Source organism: Solanum stenotomum, chromosome 4 (genome assembly GCF_019186545.1).
Source record: "Solanum stenotomum isolate F172 chromosome 4, ASM1918654v1, whole genome shotgun sequence".
NCBI lineage: Eukaryota > Viridiplantae > Streptophyta > Magnoliopsida > Solanales > Solanaceae > Solanum > Solanum stenotomum.
In genome coordinates, this window is record NC_064285.1 from 66,134,873 (window position 1) to 66,152,019 (window position 17,147).

At 30.0% G+C, this 17,147-nt stretch overlaps 2 protein-coding genes across 2 annotated transcripts; both read right to left on the bottom strand.

The window, feature by feature from the left end:
• Positions 1–145: 145 nt before the first annotated feature.
• Positions 146–4,859, bottom strand: LOC125862070 (CBL-interacting serine/threonine-protein kinase 24-like). Its single transcript, XM_049542046.1, has 8 exons — positions 4,739–4,859; positions 3,890–4,121; positions 3,196–3,258; positions 3,004–3,075; positions 1,846–1,953; positions 1,693–1,767; positions 1,535–1,588; positions 146–322 (listed from the first exon to the last, which is right to left on the bottom strand). Exons 2-8 carry the CDS (start codon positions 4,052–4,054, stop codon positions 161–163), a joined length of 699 nt encoding a protein of 232 aa, XP_049398003.1. The 5' UTR covers positions 4,055–4,121; positions 4,739–4,859; the 3' UTR covers positions 146–160.
• Positions 4,860–8,307: 3,448 nt separating this feature from the next.
• Positions 8,308–14,148, bottom strand: LOC125862167 (axial regulator YABBY 5-like). Its single transcript, XM_049542177.1, has 7 exons — positions 13,915–14,148; positions 11,732–11,869; positions 10,393–10,495; positions 9,872–9,920; positions 9,581–9,656; positions 9,008–9,082; positions 8,308–8,499 (listed from the first exon to the last, which is right to left on the bottom strand). Exons 1-7 carry the CDS (start codon positions 13,993–13,995, stop codon positions 8,437–8,439), a joined length of 585 nt encoding a protein of 194 aa, XP_049398134.1. The 5' UTR covers positions 13,996–14,148; the 3' UTR covers positions 8,308–8,436.
• Between the last annotated feature and the right edge of the window lie 2,999 nt (positions 14,149–17,147).

The window sequence follows — 17,147 nt, forward strand, 5'->3', positions numbered from 1 at the left end:
AAAAACAAATAATGGTAATAATAAAAAACACGAGGAAACTCATGCATGAAGATGAAATTAGAAATACGGAATTGTCCATCATATGACCCATGATCCTTAGCATTTGTCACTATATAAGAAGAAAAAGAGAATCATTTGACAGAATTATCTATGCTTCCAGTTAACACATTACAAATGCATGATTACTGCATCTAACCTTCGTATACAAGGTAGGAAGGTCTGTCTCCTCAAATGGAAGATATCCTGCCATCAGAACATAAAGGATGATACCACATGACCACACATCCGCAGCAGCACCATCATAACCTCGGTTACTTAACACCTGAAGAAGTAACTAAGAGTAATAAGCCAGCTACCACAGAAAGAGTCCAAACACATTCTAAATTTTTATTTATTTTTTATATTAGAATGTGTTTAATGATTTGAAGGTATATTACTACAGAGCTCATGGAAGGGAAATAAATTCTGATTCTCTCTCATTTGATGACTAATCAAAAGCCAATTGATCATGCTAGGTAAAAGGGATAGCAATGAATTAAAATGAAAGACAACCACCCCTCTGCTTAGCTTCTTTCTGATTCAAGCTCCTTGCAGATAAAACAAATACAAATGATGCTTATTAATGTGGACATCATTGAGGATGTATGAGGAATGGGAAAATAGATAAGGGGGCCTAAGTTTCTAATCAATCAACCTGAAAGTCGGAGATAGCACCTTTAGGAAGTTCATTTTCGTATAAGAAGTTGGGAAATCATATAAACAGTTCAACAAGGCAAAACTGGTTCCAGAGCTGAGTTGTAGCATGGCATTGGTTTTGGAATTTCTCACATTGCAAAGAACCAAGTCTTGCTAAGTCCAGAAATTTCTCAGAGACGATTCTCATATAAACCTTCTTTTTTAATTCCTTAAATATCTCACTACTGTAGCATTTAGGAGGAATAAAGTGTGATAAGGATTGCAGGGAAGCACTAATGTCATGGAGGAGTTGTAACTGTTACGTGGTAACAGACTCACAACCCTTCAGAAAAAGACCAAAGAGAATGTTGAACATGCAAGTACTAAAACTAACAAACTACTCAAATTTTTTTCACACTAGAGAAGTCACTACTAGTAAACTTTAGCATAGTGTTGTCAAAGCCTCGCTTTGGCAGCTAAAATCTGGAAATCTGGAGCTAGGTGCAATACCACTCTCATCGCCCATATAACTTAATCTAGGCAGAACCAAACAATAAGTATAGCTGGTACAAATGATATATTAATGATAAGAAACTGTCATGAATGAATTCAGGCCAAGCATGTGGAAATTCTTTTTAATTTTGGGCGGCGGTGAGATTCGATCTCTGTCTGGCTCTAATACCATGTTGAAGTGTGTGACCATCTCATATAAAAGCTTAAGCTGTTAGAAAGAGTACACTTTTTATTATTTAATTATATTCTCAACAAAGGGTTTTGGGGATAGCAGGCCAATCAAATGGAGAATGACGGGTGGCATGTACAAAACAAGAAGAACATTCAAACTATATATGCATCATACCTCAGGTGCAACATAATTTGGAGTCCCACAAGTGGTATAGAGGAGCTCGACTCCCTGTTAGAGATTTGAGTAAATGCCCATTTAGAAGCTCTAATTAACAAGGAAAGAAACAAAAATAGATATACCATCTAATGCAACTAACATCAGATGCTGCTTACTTGTTGAGGCAATGCACTAAGCCCAAAGTCAGAAATTTTTAAGTTCCCTTGGAAATCAAGAAGCAAATTTTCAGGCTGGGGAGCAAGGAACAATAGTTAAAAGATTAAGATATATAATTTTCACAACAGATCTCCCAATCAGCAATTGCGAACCTTCAGATCTCTGTGGTAAACACCCTTGCTGTGACAGTGAGCAATTGCATCTATGAGTTGTTGGAAGTATCTCCTTGCTTCATCCTCAGAAAGCCTACCTAGATGAACCTATAAATTGAACGAATATATAATTGAAGAGACAGATGCATTACTAAATCTTGAAAATCACATAATTCATAGGGAGAAGGACAAAGTAAACCATTAAGGGTCAAAGCTCCATGAGCAGAAGTAAATTAGTAAAGATGCAAGTGCCTAATTGGAAACTGGACTACTATCAATGAACCAGTTTATACCTAAGTAACCCAACAATTTATATATTTGATGAAGATGAGATTTAGTTGGTCGGTCGGTCTCCTGTCTATCATTGTGGACTAAAGATCAGAACCAGGCTGGATCGTGCATTTCATACCAACTATTCAGGAATACTGAAAAAAATGTACAAAGTTCCATAAGCGAAAATAATCCTACTCGATTGAGTCCATCCCTGACAGAGAAAAACTGATTTAAAGCTAAATTGTCACTGACAAATTAAGTATTTCCGATCACTATCTCGTGCTTAAATAAGACTGGTAACACCTACCTAGAGGAACCTCTTGATCAGATGAAATTTTCGACTTACTAGAAGGCAATTCAACACACTCTTAAACTACTTTCAGAGTAAAGAAGTGGATTTCCAAGCTCTCCACATAAAAAGCGTGGACTGGAACTACTTCATCCAAATACAGAAGTTCTTTTTCTTCTGATATCTCAGCATGCCTCTATTTTTCAGATATAAAAAAGAGATATCTCAGTCATGCCTCTATTTCTCATTATACAGATTACTCCATCGGACTATTGCTTTGTGAATATTGCATAGGATACACCAAAGATATCAGCTGATCACTCCATTATCTTCTTCCCCATTCTCCATAAGTATCTTGACCCAAACTACAACTTATCCTAATTAATGAAGATAATCACTTCACAGAAACTCATCATAGGCACACATCTTAGTTGCAATAATGTCTCAATCATACCTCTATTTTCATTTACAGATTACCTTTCTAGTCATTATCAGATAGAGAGCTATCTATCATCACATACAAGGATCAAAAAGTTTGCAAGAGTTATTGATATAAAGAAGGAAAAATCTTATTGAAAATTCTAAAGGAATCTTACAATTTTATCAAAAAGCTCTCCTCCAGTGACAAACTCCTGAATGATATATATTTTTGTCTGGCTAGCTAAAACCTACAAGGACATACACAAAATCAATAAACATCAGCAACAGCAAGTAGCAAAGATAATAGAACAACCAAACTCACAGTAGTATTTGTAATATGCATACTTTTATTCTTTTTTTCTTTTTACCTCGTGAAGCTGAACTATGCAAGGATGTCTGACAATCTTCATTATAGATATTTCTCTTTTGATCTGGAAACCATCTCAAAGAACAGCACATTGATCAGCCAAAAATGCCAGAGATGGTAAGAACAAGGACAGTAGAATTATCACACACAGACCCCAGAATGTGCTCTCTTATCACAGAAATCTATTTCAAGTGCAAATAGATAATAAAAACTCAATATGAATAAAGCTTAATTCTTTTACACAGCTAAACTGTTGCCAGCCATCAGTTAAAAGGCTTAAAAACCCATCAACCTACTGAATTTGGCTATAGTTACACAGTAATGGATGAACATGCTGATGTTCACTAATGGAATTCAGCTCAGAAACCAAGCACATTCACATAGTTCAATTTTGATAACAGATGTCATTGCTATGGCTACAATGTTCAATGTGAGCTTAATAGTCCACCATGGAAACTGTCATGGTTACTCTTGATTCACATCAGATCAGAAAAGCCTACTGAAGTTTGACAGAAGAGATTTCTGACCTAATTTCAATAATAATCACTTCACAGATTGGAATAACTTTTCTAATTATCAACTCCAACCTTTAAATATGGGATATGTGCACACCACTGTTAACAAAACAAAATAACAAAAATGCAGGACACGTAAAGCATATACTCGAGAGCTTGAAGGGAAGTATATCTTAATACCTGTTCAACCATTCTATGTTTAAGAATGGTACTTTTGGCCAAGACTTTAATGGCAACATTCTCTCCAGTCTCGGTGTTTCGTGCAAACTTAACTTTGGCAAATGTCCCTTCACCAATAGTTCTGCCAACTTCATACTTCCCAAGCTTTCTCTTCACTTTCTTCATCACTGAACACTCATTTCCCACAGATTACCAAAAGTGAAGCAACCTTCAACTATAACTCATCAAAAACCTGCCAATTGAATCACAATAAAACTAATCAGTAATCTAGATCAACTCAAGCTGATCATGTATTACATATGAAAATGCACACATATAATAAATACTTCCTCCGTTTCAATTTGCTTGTCTTACTTTCCTTTTAAATCCATTTCGAAAAGAATGCCTCTTTCCTTTTTTTTCTTTGTTTTTTTTTAAATTTATATGTGTTAAGTCAAAATCAGACAAATAAATTGAATATGCAATTTTCACAGGTAAAAAAACTTATCTCCCATACATACTCATATGATTGAAGAAACTAAATACATAGACCTAGAACAGAAAATATCTGCCATTACAACTCGAAAAAAATAAAATTAGAACTGATCACAAGCTTGGAAATTTACTACTGACATCATAAACAAACTTGCAAATTTCAATTGTGTATATATCCAAATTCAGAATTAAAAGGGAAAATTACATGAACTACAAAAAGCATAAAAGCTGATTTCCGCAAAAATTTCCATCTGCAACTTAAATTTAACACGATTGACGAGAGAAAAACAAAATTATGAAATTGAATTCGAATAAATACTTAGTAAATTTCTGTATAAGAAAGAAAAAATGGCGAGTTGCCGGCGGAATCATTACCGGAAATGGAGAATTCCGGTGGAGAAGTCGCGGGGAAATTGAGCAACGGAGGAATCTAATCGATTTGGAGCTGAGACTTATTGAACTGTGAAGAATAAAGAAGCAATTTATCAGATTCTTTTTTAATCAGAACAAAAATTTATTTTAGGATTTTCATTCGGAGTTGGTATCCATATTAGATTACGATTAAATTTAAATTCATGCATTACAATTTACACGCCCCTTCGTGAAAAAACCTCCTATTAGAATATCTTTTTCATTCTCGGAAGCTTGAATTAGACCTATGATCAAGAGTTAAGAGATTATGAGTCAATGTTGTGCATCGGTCGGTTCAGTTTTGAAATTTATTGGTTCGACTTATTAGTTATCGATTTATAGACGAGCTAAAGTGTTACATAACCATTAAGATATTGGATTATTGATTGTTGATCGTTATTGGTTAAGTTATTGGTTTAACAGTTAAAATTTGACACTGAAAAAATTATTTAATATCACTTAGAAACAAGGTGACAAACCAAATGAACCATGCACATAAGTTGATAGATTGTATCTTTCTCAAAAGCAAACACTATCGCATCGTAGAATAACTGAGAGTTTGAGATAGCCAAAAATAAACGAAACTAAACTCTAACTTAAGGACTTTATATATCAAAATGGTATAAATATAATTATTTAACTTACTATCGAGTTATCAGTTAACTCGTTAAGAAAAAACCTCAAACAGTTAAAAACCGATGACCCGATAAAAAATCATTACTGAATCCGCTAAATCAATAGCCTATTATCGATAAACCAATAATCTTTTTTCGGTTCGAATTTATTGGTTTTGATTCGATTTTGAACAACCCTAATCAACATCCCACCACAACCGACAATCAAAATAATTTTAGAGAGTTCTCAATAAAACGTTTTCTTTACTCTGTTTGGATCATTGTTATTCATTGTTTCATAATGTATTGTATTGTACTATATTGTATGGTGGATACAATGTTTGGCTAGACTGTATTGTTTGTTATTGTTTAATAACATTTTTATTGTTTGGTTTGACTGTATCGTATTGTATTGTAATTTATAAATTTACTAAAATATCCTCAATTATTCTAGGGTAGGGGGTTTGACTAGAATTAAATAATATAAAGTAAAGGGTAAAATAATATTATGAAATATTATGTAAAGATATAATTGGAAAAAGAAATTAAGTAACAATGGAAACACACCAAATTGGTTGTTCCATAAAATGAGAATTTTCATTGTTACGTAACAACGAAATTTAACAATATAATATAATACATTTTAAGTAACAATCAAAACAAACATTATATGTAAAATAACGATACAATACAATACAATGATTCAAACAGAGTGTAAATGTTGCAGTCGGTTGAATGTTTGCATTATTCAACTACAGACACCGACCATGACCAAATCCGAATTTGTGTGTTGCACGGTCTACTTATGAGGACAATACTCTTAATAAAGACTTTTTTTTTTTTACATTTTAGAGAGTTTGAACAAAATTCTGATTAAACGTGAAGAGATTACAAATCATCTCACCATAATTAACAATCAAAACAATTTCTTAGTATTTTAAATCAAATTGTTTTACATGAAAAAAATTAATTAGATACATGAAAAAAAAAATGCATCTAATAATGGAGGACATGTCAAATCTTTCAATAATGGAGTACAAGTCAAATCCTACAATAAAATCACATGTAAATTGTACTAATATATATTGATAGAAAAACAAATTCAACTAAAATAATAATCTTGGACTAATCTTACTTTAAATAAATATTTTCCTTGTGGACCTTTCTAGATACTTTGATCCGCTTCTATATTAATATTCATAAATTTTGAATTTGAGTTTTGAATATGAAGATACTTTTATTAGAAAATATTTGACTATTACTGTAAATTCAAATTTAATTAAATCTCAATACATATATCAAACATCGAATAAGAAATAAATTTAAAAACTCAATTTTCATCGACTATTGTTAACAATTCTTACCAATTTTAATTACATAAAGAAATATATTGAATATTATATTACAGTAATCAACTATTGTTAGCAAATTTTACCAATTTTACAACTTTGTTAATTGATATTTGACTTATTAGCCAATTATATTATTTTTAGTGGGCCTAAATGTGGCTAACATCCAAATTTAAGAACATTAAAGCGTTGACAACGCTTAACAAATAAGGAAAATAAAGTGTTAACAATTACTAAAAAAAAAATTAATTAATTTGTGGTGCGTGTTGAATTCAACATTTTTTTTAAATGAGCTTTCATTTTCGAAGTTGAAATATTTAATTGCACAATATAAAGCCATACCGAAAAGGAAAGGAACTAAGGATAATAATGTTTTTGGTCCCACAAAAGTCGATAAATTTTAATTTTAATTTTTGTAACATCCATCTAGGTATATTTCTTTATAGTGCAACTGCAATATATGTAGGGATTAAACATATATATTTTAATTAATTAAAAACAAATATGTTTAATTATATATTACAATGATCAAATAATAATTTATCGATAATTGATTTGATCAAAAGTGATATTATCCCAAAATTCTAACTACTAATCCTCTCAAAGTGTCATTATTAAGTACCAATTTTTAATTTAATTGATGAATTCAGTTCGATAATAAATTTATAGCCTATAAATTTTTAAGATTCTAACGTCGTTTTTGAAATGGTAAAAAGAGAGAGATAGATTGCTATTTTATGGTGGTCCATAGAATTTTAGTTTTTACCACATTTAGGTAATGTTCATTTGTGTTGGTAGGGTAAAGGTTGTTAAAATACACATAATATATAATGTATGCTTGGACATAACATAAAAGTTCTTTTTATGCTAGACATAGGTTTAACTTTGTGCAAAAAGAAGAAAACAACTTTTGCAATCAAATATAATTCCAATAAACTAATTAAAGTAAAGTACTCATGAATTATAACATGAAAAAAAGAACACACAGATACCACAAAAAGTTAGAAAGTGCTGTTTCTAATTCTTTATATACAACATATATAGTACAAGTTGTTTTGCTTAGGTCAATCAAAAATGGAAATAATTTTAAAATTCATAGGTCTATTTTCCATTTTTTTTAAAAAAAATTTGTTGAAATATGGTACACCATGATGGATGATCATATATGCATGATAAGTAATTATCTTTTGACATAAAAGGAAACATACATTTGTATACATTTGTTTCACATATAAATCAGGTGTGTCAAGACTTTTAAAGGGATTCTAATTTTGATCATTCTAATTATTATCTTAAGATTTTGTGTTGCATCGATGCTTAACTATCTCCCTACTCTAGGTCCATTTATGTCCAAAACATAATTATCACTTTTTTAAGTGTAAATCACACACCATCAGCTACTCAATTAGAGAGTGTCCATACACCACACATAGAGAATAATTGATAGTTAGATTAATTCACCTATCATCTTAAACAAATTAAAGAATAAAGCATAAGAAAACAATCTAAAGATTTAGAAAGTTTTTTCTCTCATTAATTAATAACTAGGGAAAGATAAAATAAATTGAGGTAGACAACAAAGGAACTTCAAATAATTTCCAAATTATATTACACAATTTATAAGTACTAATAAATAGAACAAATAAAATCACACTTGTCTTCAATAATTCAACATACAACATGTAGAGAATTAATACTCTTAGAAGGTGAAGGTCTTTATTTTTGGCAATGCAGCTCTATGCATTATAAGCTTTTCTTTGTTCTGCAGATAATTGGAATGAAAACAAATTAGACACAAAATTACTACAAGTTAATAATTTAAATATATAGAGAATATTATTATCTGTTTTAATTTATGATTCTTATTTTTTAAAAGGGGGAAGTCCGGTGCACTAATAAGCATTCCATGTTCATGGTGGATTCAGGAAAGTCAATAACTAATTCCACGACTCAATATTTAGTAAATTTGAAGATTTTTGTGATACATTAATATACACATTTTTAGTTTAAAAGAAAAAATTCAAGTAGTATTTCCCTTACACTTTTGGAAGTTTTTTAGCATTTTTTTCTTCATATTATATGCTATTTTAATTTATTGTGCCCTTTTTTGGCAATGAAGCTTCATAATCTAAAAGGTACAAAGAGATTTAAGGACCTAACATCTCAATTTATGTGATACTATTTGACTGAAGAACACAATATTTAAAAAAGAATTATGCTATAATATATATATATATATATTATGACTATAATTTAAGGAATATTATTACCTCACTAGCACCAAGTTTAGCTTGATTGTCAGTCTCCAACATGAGCCCAAACTGAATGTGAGGGAAGTGTGCCCACTAATTAAACCAAACATGGCTAATTAATCAGTAATTACTAACCATAAAAAAATCAGAAAAAATAATAATCATAAATTAAGAGAGGAAACTAAAATATTTCCTTTTAAATTCATTATAAAAAGAATAACAATTTCCTAACATGAAAATAATTTAATTTAAACTTTCCATCTTACCCTTAGTCACTACTAAAAACACAAATATGTAATAATTAACAGTCTGTCAGGACATCACAAAAAATATAAGATTTCTAATAGAAAATACCGATAGAATTAACATTTTCGACAATCAAATCAATTCTCAACAGATATTATACGTATGAAATTCAAGTTTTTTAGTAGTGAATGAAAAGTTTTTATAATAACCACACGTACCAATGTTATGAGATATTTAAAATCATAAGTGTTATAACAACAAATAATTAACATATATTTATGAATATATATATTATTATTATTATTATTTTATTTTATTTTTAACTTTTTGTCTATTCAAACTTACATTTTTAGCAGCAGTACTAAATGCTTCCCTATGAGTGATATCTGGATTATTAGCCTTGATCCTCTGAATCTCCTCTCTGCACAAATTATTTTTAATATATAGTTGTTAATTAAAATACAGTCAAATCACATATCTAATAATTACATAATTAACGGATGGGCTATATATTCTGCTCGGACTTTCTAAAAAATAATGCCACACTTATGTCAAATTCTTCAAAAGTAGACTACTTTTGAATTAATGATATTTTTTTTAAGAGTCCGAGCAACGTAAAAGATAAAGTTGCCTTACTTTATGAACTGATTATATGCAGAAGGTCCTCGTTGCCTCTTTTCCGGAGCTGAAAAAATACACCCAAAAAAAACCTTTTAGAAAATTAGTTAAATTTAATTGAGTTTAAGTTCGATATATCGATGATACAATAAATATATACATAGTATATAATTTGACGGCTTGCAAGATAATTACAAGTAAATATCTCTAGAGTTTAACGTATATACATCGAACATGATTACTTTCTTTTTTATACATTATTAGGTTAGCAAAAAAGAAAAAAAAAAACTATTATGTTGCTCAATTGGACTCTTCAAGAATATTGTGAATTCGTGTCAGAATTAACACACGTTTGGCGACATTTTTCAAGAGTCTGAGCAACATAGTCCACAATCTTAAAAATAGAATTTGTTGTCTTGAAATATGTTACCACGAGCCGAGCTAGCTATGTTTATGCATGCAATCCAACCTCCTTGGTCGAAAAATTAAACAATATAATATCCAAAGTTAAAATTAAATTGTTTTGGTATATTACGTACGTCGATTTACAATCCTCTCCTCATGAGTAGAATTGTTTGTGATGGATGATGAACCACAATCTATCTTGTATTGATCATGAGGAGAATTAGTGTAGTTTCCTACCTGAAAATTAAAAATTACTAACAAAAATTAGAAGAAATAATCAGAAAAAAAAAACAAATCAAAAGGATACAAATTGCATCTATGTACTACTCCAAGTGTTATTTTACGTGGCATCATTCAGATTTCAAGAATTTATTGAACAAATTTTTCATGTTTAATAAATATTTTGAATTGTTAATTATTATTACTTATACTATTTTTAACTTATTCAAAAAAACTTAAAGTCACGATCAAAATTAAGAATTTTTAATTGTTAAAATTCAAATAACATCACATAAATCAAGACGAACGGAATGTTATATACTAATTGTTTTTACCAAAAGAATTGAAATGATGTTTTGTGATAAGACAAGAAGATAACAAAACAACATTGAAGTGACTGAATAAGTTATTCTCGTGATATTTTTCTAGGACAAATATCCTTTTCAAAAATCAAAATATGCTAATTTTAGGATGTGTTTCCACATTATAGGACAAAAAATGAAAAAAAAAAACTCAGAATATTTCATATCAATCAAATCAAACAATTCAAAAGCAGTAACATTTTCATTATAATAACCAAAAAAAATTAGTGAAATCGATTTCTCATGTTATGTTATAGTATTTCACCATAATATATAATAAAAATATCCAAAATTATAATGAGGTTTGAAAGAAAAAGAGTAGATCATATAATGTAGGTTGTATATGATTATGGCTATTGTAATATATAATTCCTTTGTATACGTGATACACTTTCACTTTTAGTCTGTCTCTAAAAAAAATTGTCATCTTTTTATAATTGAAAAGAATTTGATTTGAAAAATCCTCGTTTTCCCCTACAATGAAATGAGTTATAGTCACATAACTGTCTAAGGTTTGTTTTCTTAAGTTAAACAATATCACATACTCCATCTGTTTACTTTTATTTGTCCAGTTTAGAAAATCAAAAGATAATTTATCACTTAGTTCCTAATTTATCCTTGTTATAAGTACTATATCATTTTACTTATCGTATTTTAAGAAGTGTACTAAGTAAATACTGGACAAGTAAAAATGAACTGACTACACTGAGTAATAAAACTTGACCAAAAACATTTGGTGTAAGTATTAATGTCTGTATTTTATTTTCTTAAAAGAAGTAAAACCTAGAAAACCCTAGATGTTTTTTTTTAAAAAAGAAAAGGCTATTAAAAAAAACATAACGCCCACAATTTCAGCTGCAAAAAAGAAAAGTTTGTTTTTTTTGGAATTGACCTGATGATGAAGATATTGATGATGATTTTGCCAAGAATTGGAGTGAAATGCAGCAGCCATATTAACGGACCACAAATTTGTGCAATGTCCACATCGAACTGTCACTATATCAAGCAAGTTGCTGCATGGAACACTAACCTGCAATATTATTAATAATCAAAAACGCGTTGCTGACGAGTAGTAAATACTTTTTCATTCTCAATTAATTAGAGGCCTCATGTTTGATCCCTAGATATAGAGTTTCCTCTGTTACGTATTGTTGCTGAGGAATGGTAAAATACTCTTTCATTCAGATTTGATATATCCTAAATATAGAGTTTCCTAGATATAGAGCATGAAACTTTCTTAATGTAAATTCGAATTAATCAAACCCTAATATGAATATCGAGTAAGAAACCAAAAGTAAAAGAAAAAAAGAAAAAAAAGAAGAAGAAGCAATTATTAGGAGTATGTGGTCCAACCCTATTTTCATACTTAATCTTGAAGATCTATAGTCACAAGTGAGGGTAGGGTTGTGTGAATTCAAGATTTAGAGTCAATTTATATAAAATAAAGGAGATTTTATTTAACAATATGATTTTAACAGAAAATAATGGGTTCAGTTGAACTCGCAGAACCCTTTTGGTAAGTGGGAGATCGGAATCTTGAGATCTTTTTTTTTTCTCAGAAGAAGAACACTAGAAGATCATGTTCTTTATATTCGACTATATATAAATCAGATGGTGAGGATGAAAAAGAAAAAAAAGGAAAAAATTACCTTATTTGTGCTCATTCGACTCCTTTATAGATTGAGACGAGTAATATTGAGTACAATTTTGCATATGTAGTCACATGTTTTTAGAAAAAAATAATGAATTTGATTGAACTCGCAAAACCCTCTACCTTACCAAATGAATTGAGGTCTAAATTTTGAGATCACCTTTTTTCTACAAATCCACCAAAAAAAATGCTAGAAGTTCATGTTTTTCATATTCGACTATAAACCAAGTAGTGAAGATGAGAAAAGGCATAATGAGTTGATCATGTGTTCAATTGAACTCACAAAACTTTCTACATCCGCCTCGAAGGCTTAAGGGGGAGCTAGAGAGGCCAAGCTAGCAGGGTGGAAGGGGGAAGATCATCCAAATCTTGAGATCATATTTTTCCACAATTGCACTAAGAAGGAGAATGTGAGTACTAGATTTGACTATAAACCAGGTAGTAAAAATAAGTGAAAAAGCATATAGAACGAGTTGATCATGTGTTTGGTTGAACTCACAAAACTCTCTACATCCGCCTCGAGGGCTTAGGCAGAGGCCAAGTAGGGTGGAAGGGGGAAGGTCATCGACTAAATCTTGAGATGATATTTTTCCACAATTGCGCCAAGAAGAAGAAGAAGGTGAGTAGTTCACATTCTCCAGATTCGACTAAAAACCAGGTAGTAAAAATGAGACAAAACATAAATTACCTTGTTCTTGCTTATTTGACTAGCCTCATTATGTTATGGAAATGAATAAATTTATAGATCTAAGATGTGAACAAAATTGGAAAAAAAAAAACCCTATGTCAAATACATTTCAAAGCTGTGAGATTTTGAAGAAACCCTAAAACACAACTTAATTGGTTAATTTTACAATTAAATTAGTCAAAAATTTGAGGACTTAATCATATGAATAAACCCTATGAGCAAGGAAAAAGTTTTCTTTTTTTTGATAGGACACTGATCAAAATTACTTTAATTTTTGCAGCCTGTGAGTGTATTCTTTTCAGTAAAGAGAGAAAGGTACAACACAAAGATATATTAATAAATTAAAATTAAATCTAATTAATTAAAGAGTTGAAAGGACACTACTTAACATGCTTGTTTTGGATTTTAGATAAATCATCAGAGAGCTTATCACTTTTATTCTTTGACTGCAAAAGACATCAAATAATTTTAAAAAAAAAATAAAAAGTATGAAGATAGATGGAGACTTGACACTTCTGAAAAAAAAGAAAAAAAACATAGAGAAAATTAAGAGATTTAATTATTTATGTATATAATACCACCAAAAATAACCAATCTCTGAATCATAAATCAGCTTTATTCAACTTGTAGAAAGGAAAAAAAGTAGATTCACACACACACATGATATAGAAAACAAAATGTATATATGTATATATATTAATTAAGTAATAATAGAAAGATAGGATAGAAAAGATACCACAAGAACAATATTGCAAAAATTGCAAGGGATATAGCAAAGTTGCTCAGAATTAGTAGAATCAATGTAGCTTGATGACATGTTTATTTATATATGGAGGAAAGTGAAATACTATAAGAGGATGAAGAAAGAAGCAAATATATATATAGAGAGAGAGTTCAAAATATATATGAGGACATGAGTCACTCTAATGAGAAAATGCTTTTATTCTCTCTCTAATATAATGCTCTCAAATAAATGTTTTTTATGTGTATACAAGTATAATTAAAATAAGTGTACATAAAAGCACATGATCCTTTCCTAATTGTAGTTCCTTTTTTAAAAGAATAAGATAAAAGGGCTTACATACAAGAAATTGAAATGTTTACTAGGATCTATTGAAATTTTATTTTTTTATTTTCATAAGGTAGAGGTTTAATTTGTAAGGCCTCAATATCTAGTTATATTGTCTGCTTTGAGCCTAGGCATGCACGATGTTAAAATGTGTGACTAGTGGGTAAAATTTGCTTACTTATATACCCAACATATTTTCTGTGTTTTGCGGATGTGAGACTTTTTTGTATCTCAAGTTGAGTGTCACATACACATCCTCTATGGACTCAACATCCTTGATAGGGTTTGTCCCACCGAATGAGATTTACCTAGACTCAACACTGAGATTTGCCTTGCCTTACCGGAATTTGCCTAAACTCAGTTGAACTCTAGCCCACATCAACAAGGCTGACACATGAGTGACTATGAGACCATTTGTAACAGTCTAGCCCTATAGTGGTATTGTCCGCTCTGGGCCTAGGCCCGCACGGCCTTAAACTGTGTTACTAGGGTGGTATGACTTGTTTACTTATATACCAAACATCTCTCATGTGTTTTTGCTGATGTGAGACTAAGTTAGGGCGTCACAGGGATAGATCTACCTACACAATATTTTCTTTATACCTCACTTGATATGTTATTGTTTTATATAAGAGTAGGATAAAGAAGATGAATGATGAAGTATGTGATTATACTTATCGGAAAATTTAAGCAATTAAAAGGAGTAATACTTTTATTTACTTAATTTTATTTTCAATACGTCTTTATTGGTAGAAATACTTTTTTTTTCATGAGCCAATTATGTGATTATTCTTTTAGATGATTGGTGATGAGATTCGAATTGATACCACATTAAAGTGTATATATCATCATCTCATCTAAGACTAAGTTGATAAACTATTAGAGAGGGTGACACACCTTTAATTAATTAATTATGTCTTTAACACATGTTATAGGTCGCAATAATAAAAGCAAAGAAAGAGTGTTGAAAATTATTTTTCTTATTATCTTACTCAACCTTAAAAGCTAGTTTGTAAGGTAAGGATACAACCTGATAGACTATATTTTTGAAAAATATGTTTAGCAACAAGTCTTTTTTTTCTTGATTACTAGAAAAGTAAGGTTGTTTTTATTATTATTTGTGGATATTTGTGAGTTCAAGTGCTCACAAAATTATGCTGTGAGATTTTAATATGCTAGGTGTCAAAATTTTGGTTCAGAATATCCAGTTGTGAACAGTTTCATTCAGATGTCACCCGCTGCTTGGTTGATAATTGCATTAATTCTTTGTAACTGCATACTATAACCATAAGAATAACTATGGTTCAATTCAAAATAAGTTAATGCCGGTGATATGAAACATAAGCAATAGTAATGACTACTCTGAGACAATGAGGAAAAACATTTATGATACTAACAATTTTAGGGTCATTTTTAACATATACATGATACGTCATATTATAATAAAAATAGATTGATGGAGGATCATAAGAAAGGAGTTGAAGGTCTTCCATTTGAGTTTAGTTAATTATGTTCTTGTATGGACGTGATGCTCCACTTTACTTGGGAGTGTTGTTGTTCGAGGCTTTTTGGTCTCTTCTTTAACGTTTGATGTTGTTCTTTATAACTTTTTGGAATTTAGCAAATTTCATTACTTCTGACCAACTATTTTTATGGAGATTTTCTTAGACTTCTTTCTTATACTTAAAATCTCTCTATGACTCATAATTTTTCTATAACAAAAAAATATATAAAAAAATATAGCACTTTAAGATTTCGGAGGAATATTTTGCCTTAAAATAAAATGTTCTTGACAATGTAGTGTATATATCGAAAATATGAATATTATCGAATGATCATATGTAAGCTTAATAAAATAGTTCAATTCGTGCGAAACACGGGTAATTTACCTAGTACTCCATATAAGGAGATCAAAATGAACCATCCTCCACCGATGTAGAAGACATAACAACACCATCTTATATAAAAAAAGTAGTTTTCAACACACCGCATAGACTTGATTCTTTTTTTCATGAGTCAAACATATGAATATTCTTTTTTATAATAAATGACGTTGGAAATACTCGAATCATTAAATCTTTATCTACTCTGACATCATATTAATTAAAGAATAATGAGTCAATCATACAAAAACCTATACTATTATTTTTTATAATTTTCTTGTCCATTAAAAAAAAAAAAACTTACTATAATTTTCTTGTCCATTAAAAAAAAAAAAACTTACTATAATTTTCTTGTCCATAAAAAAAAAATTAAGCTAGCTCAATAGAGCCCACGGCAATAAGTGGAGAATGGGGAATGACAAAAAGTTACTGCAAAGAATACTGCTAGCTGTTATAAAGAGGCCTTTTTAATAATCTTATATTCCCTCATTCCCTAATTACTTGTCCACTTTTTTATTTATAGTTGTCTCTAATTACTTGCCCATTTTAACAAATCAAGAAAGGACAATTTTTTTACCTATTATATCCTCAATTAAATGACTAATTATTTTGAAAAATACAGAACTTTTCATCCACTTCATAATTAATAGGGGTAAAATGGTAAACTCACTATGTCATTAATTGATTTCTTAATAGTGTGCCAATTCAAAGTGGACTCTGTCCCTAATTACTTGTCCACTTTTCCTTTTATAGTTGTCCCTAATTACTTGTCCATTTTGACAAATAAAGAAAGAACAATTTTTTTTTGCCTATTATATCCTCAATTAAATGACTAATTACTTTGAAAAATGTAGAACTTTTTATCCACTTTATAATTAATAGGGGTAAAATGATAAACTCACTATGTCATTAATTATTTTCTTAATAGGTGTGTCAATTCAAAAGTGGACAAGTAATTAAAGATAAAGGGAGTATATATTATATCCGGTTCATTGAGAACCGGGTTTTTTTCCTTCA